At 41.3% G+C, this 1997-nt stretch overlaps 1 protein-coding gene across 1 annotated transcript; it reads left to right on the forward strand.

The window, feature by feature from the left end:
* Positions 1-596: 596 nt before the first annotated feature.
* Positions 597-1996, forward strand: LOC111649461 (protocadherin beta-15-like; the record flags this gene model as incomplete). Its single annotated transcript, XM_023399210.2, has 1 exon — positions 597-1996. A coding segment is annotated over exon 1 (1308 nt), but the record flags the coding sequence as incomplete, so codon positions are not given.
* Between the last annotated feature and the right edge of the window lies 1 nt (position 1997).

Genomic DNA, 1997 nt, shown 5'->3' on the forward strand with positions numbered 1-1997 from the left:
TCTTATTTCATGCAGTGCTGCTTTCCAGCACGTTGAGTTGTCATGATTTGTTTCTGGATTTATCTCTTTCTTAGTTTACTATCTTCGATTATAGCAATATGTTGAACTGATGTGGTCTTCCGGGTATGAGTTTATTAGAGGTTTAATCTGTCTGCATGATAATATCTTATGGGGATATTTGGCTATTTAATGTCAGTCAGAGATTCTTGATTTTTACATACCGCTGGAAAATAGCTTTAATGTTTCAAATTAATGGGTGCAACTCACCCATAATTATAGCACCGAGTCTTTTCTCATACCCACAGTGGGTATTGTGTTTTGACTGTGGATAATAATGATTAACCAAGTAATAGTTAATCATTCCTACATAATTTTAAAATGCCACTTGTTGCTATGTTATTATTATTATTAATATTATTATTAGTAGTAGTATTATTACTAGGCCTAATATTATTTGTGCAGTCTGTTATATCTTCATTCCCACTCATGGTGTCGCTATTCGCTAATCTACATGAAACATTTCCACTCCACCCTCTGGCTTGTAGACCACTAAAAGGCTAGATTTTTGTTTGGATTCATCCACAGTAACGGTGGAGTGCTGTCGATTTTCTTTTTGGCTGAACGGTACAATCCTGATTCAGTTTGAAATCTCAACGATACCGTTTTTCTCAGTAGCAGACTCATTGTCATGATGGTGCGCCAAATGAGCTGCTTCGTTTTCTTTCTATTGTGGCAAGCCGCGAATGGGGACGTGAGTTATTCCTTTAAGGAGGAAATGAAGCGCGGATCTCACATTGGGAATATAGCGAAGGATCTTAACCTGGACTCAAGTAAACTGTCTTCTAGAAATGCCCGTGTTGATGCCGCAGGGTATCGTAAACGATATTGTGACATCAATCTCAGTACTGGGGATTTGATTGTTGCCGACATGATTGACCGAGAGGAGCTCTGTGGAGAAAAGCTGTCGTGTGTAATAAAACGCGATCTCGTTCTGGAGAATCCCCTGGAGCTGCATCCGTTCAGTCTACACATTCAAGATATTAATGATAACTCACCACAGTTCAACGAAGAACTGATCAATATAGAAATTCGAGAATCCACAGGCAGGGGAGCTCGTTTTGTGATAGAGGAGGCGCACGATGCGGATGTAGGCCAAAATTCAGTTCAACACTACAGCCTTAAGAAGAATGATAATTTCGTATTAGCTGTTGACGGAAACACAATAGAGCTCGTTCTTGATAAAGAGCTTGATCGTGAAAAACAGGAGGACATTAATTTGCTCCTCACAGCTCTAGATGGTGGCTCCCCTCAGAGATCAGGTACCGTAGTCATACACGTCACTGTGCTGGATGCTAATGATAACGCCCCAGTGTTTAGCCAGGCCGTTTATGAAGCCAGTCTGCCTGAAAACTCTCCTTTAGATACTGTGGTGGTCACAGTGAGGGCGACTGATGCAGACGAGGGAGTCAATGGAGATGTGACATATGACTTTGGACACGTTGCTGAAGATGTGAAGGAAGTTTTTAGTATTGACCGTAAAAACGGGATGATAAAAGTTAATGGTGCAATTGACTTTGAAACTGTTACGTCATATGATTTGCGCATTAAAGCAAAGGATGGTTTAGGATTATCGTCATACACAAAGGTAACTGTTGAAGTCACCGATGTCAATGACAACATGCCTGTAATCTATGTGAAATCTCTGGCAAATCCAGTACCGGAGAACGTGTCACCTGGTACAGAGGTGGGGATCATCAATGTGCAGGATGCAGATTCAGATAATAACCAAAAGGTCCGCTGCTCCATTCAACAGAATGCTCCTTTTAAGTTGGTTCCTTCTCTTAAAAACTATTATTCTCTGGTGACCACAGGACAACTGGACCGTGAACTAGTGTCTGATTACAACATTACAATCACTGCCACTGACGAGGGCTCTCCACCTCTGTCCTCCTCTAAAACTGTTGAGTTATCTGTAGCTGACATCAACGACAACCCAC

The sequence above is a fragment of the Seriola lalandi genome, unplaced genomic scaffold (genome assembly GCF_002814215.2).
Source record: "Seriola lalandi dorsalis isolate HSWRI2012SDOR001 ecotype SW California unplaced genomic scaffold, Sedor1 jcf7180002050903, whole genome shotgun sequence".
NCBI classification, from domain to species: domain Eukaryota; kingdom Metazoa; phylum Chordata; class Actinopteri; order Carangiformes; family Carangidae; genus Seriola; species Seriola lalandi.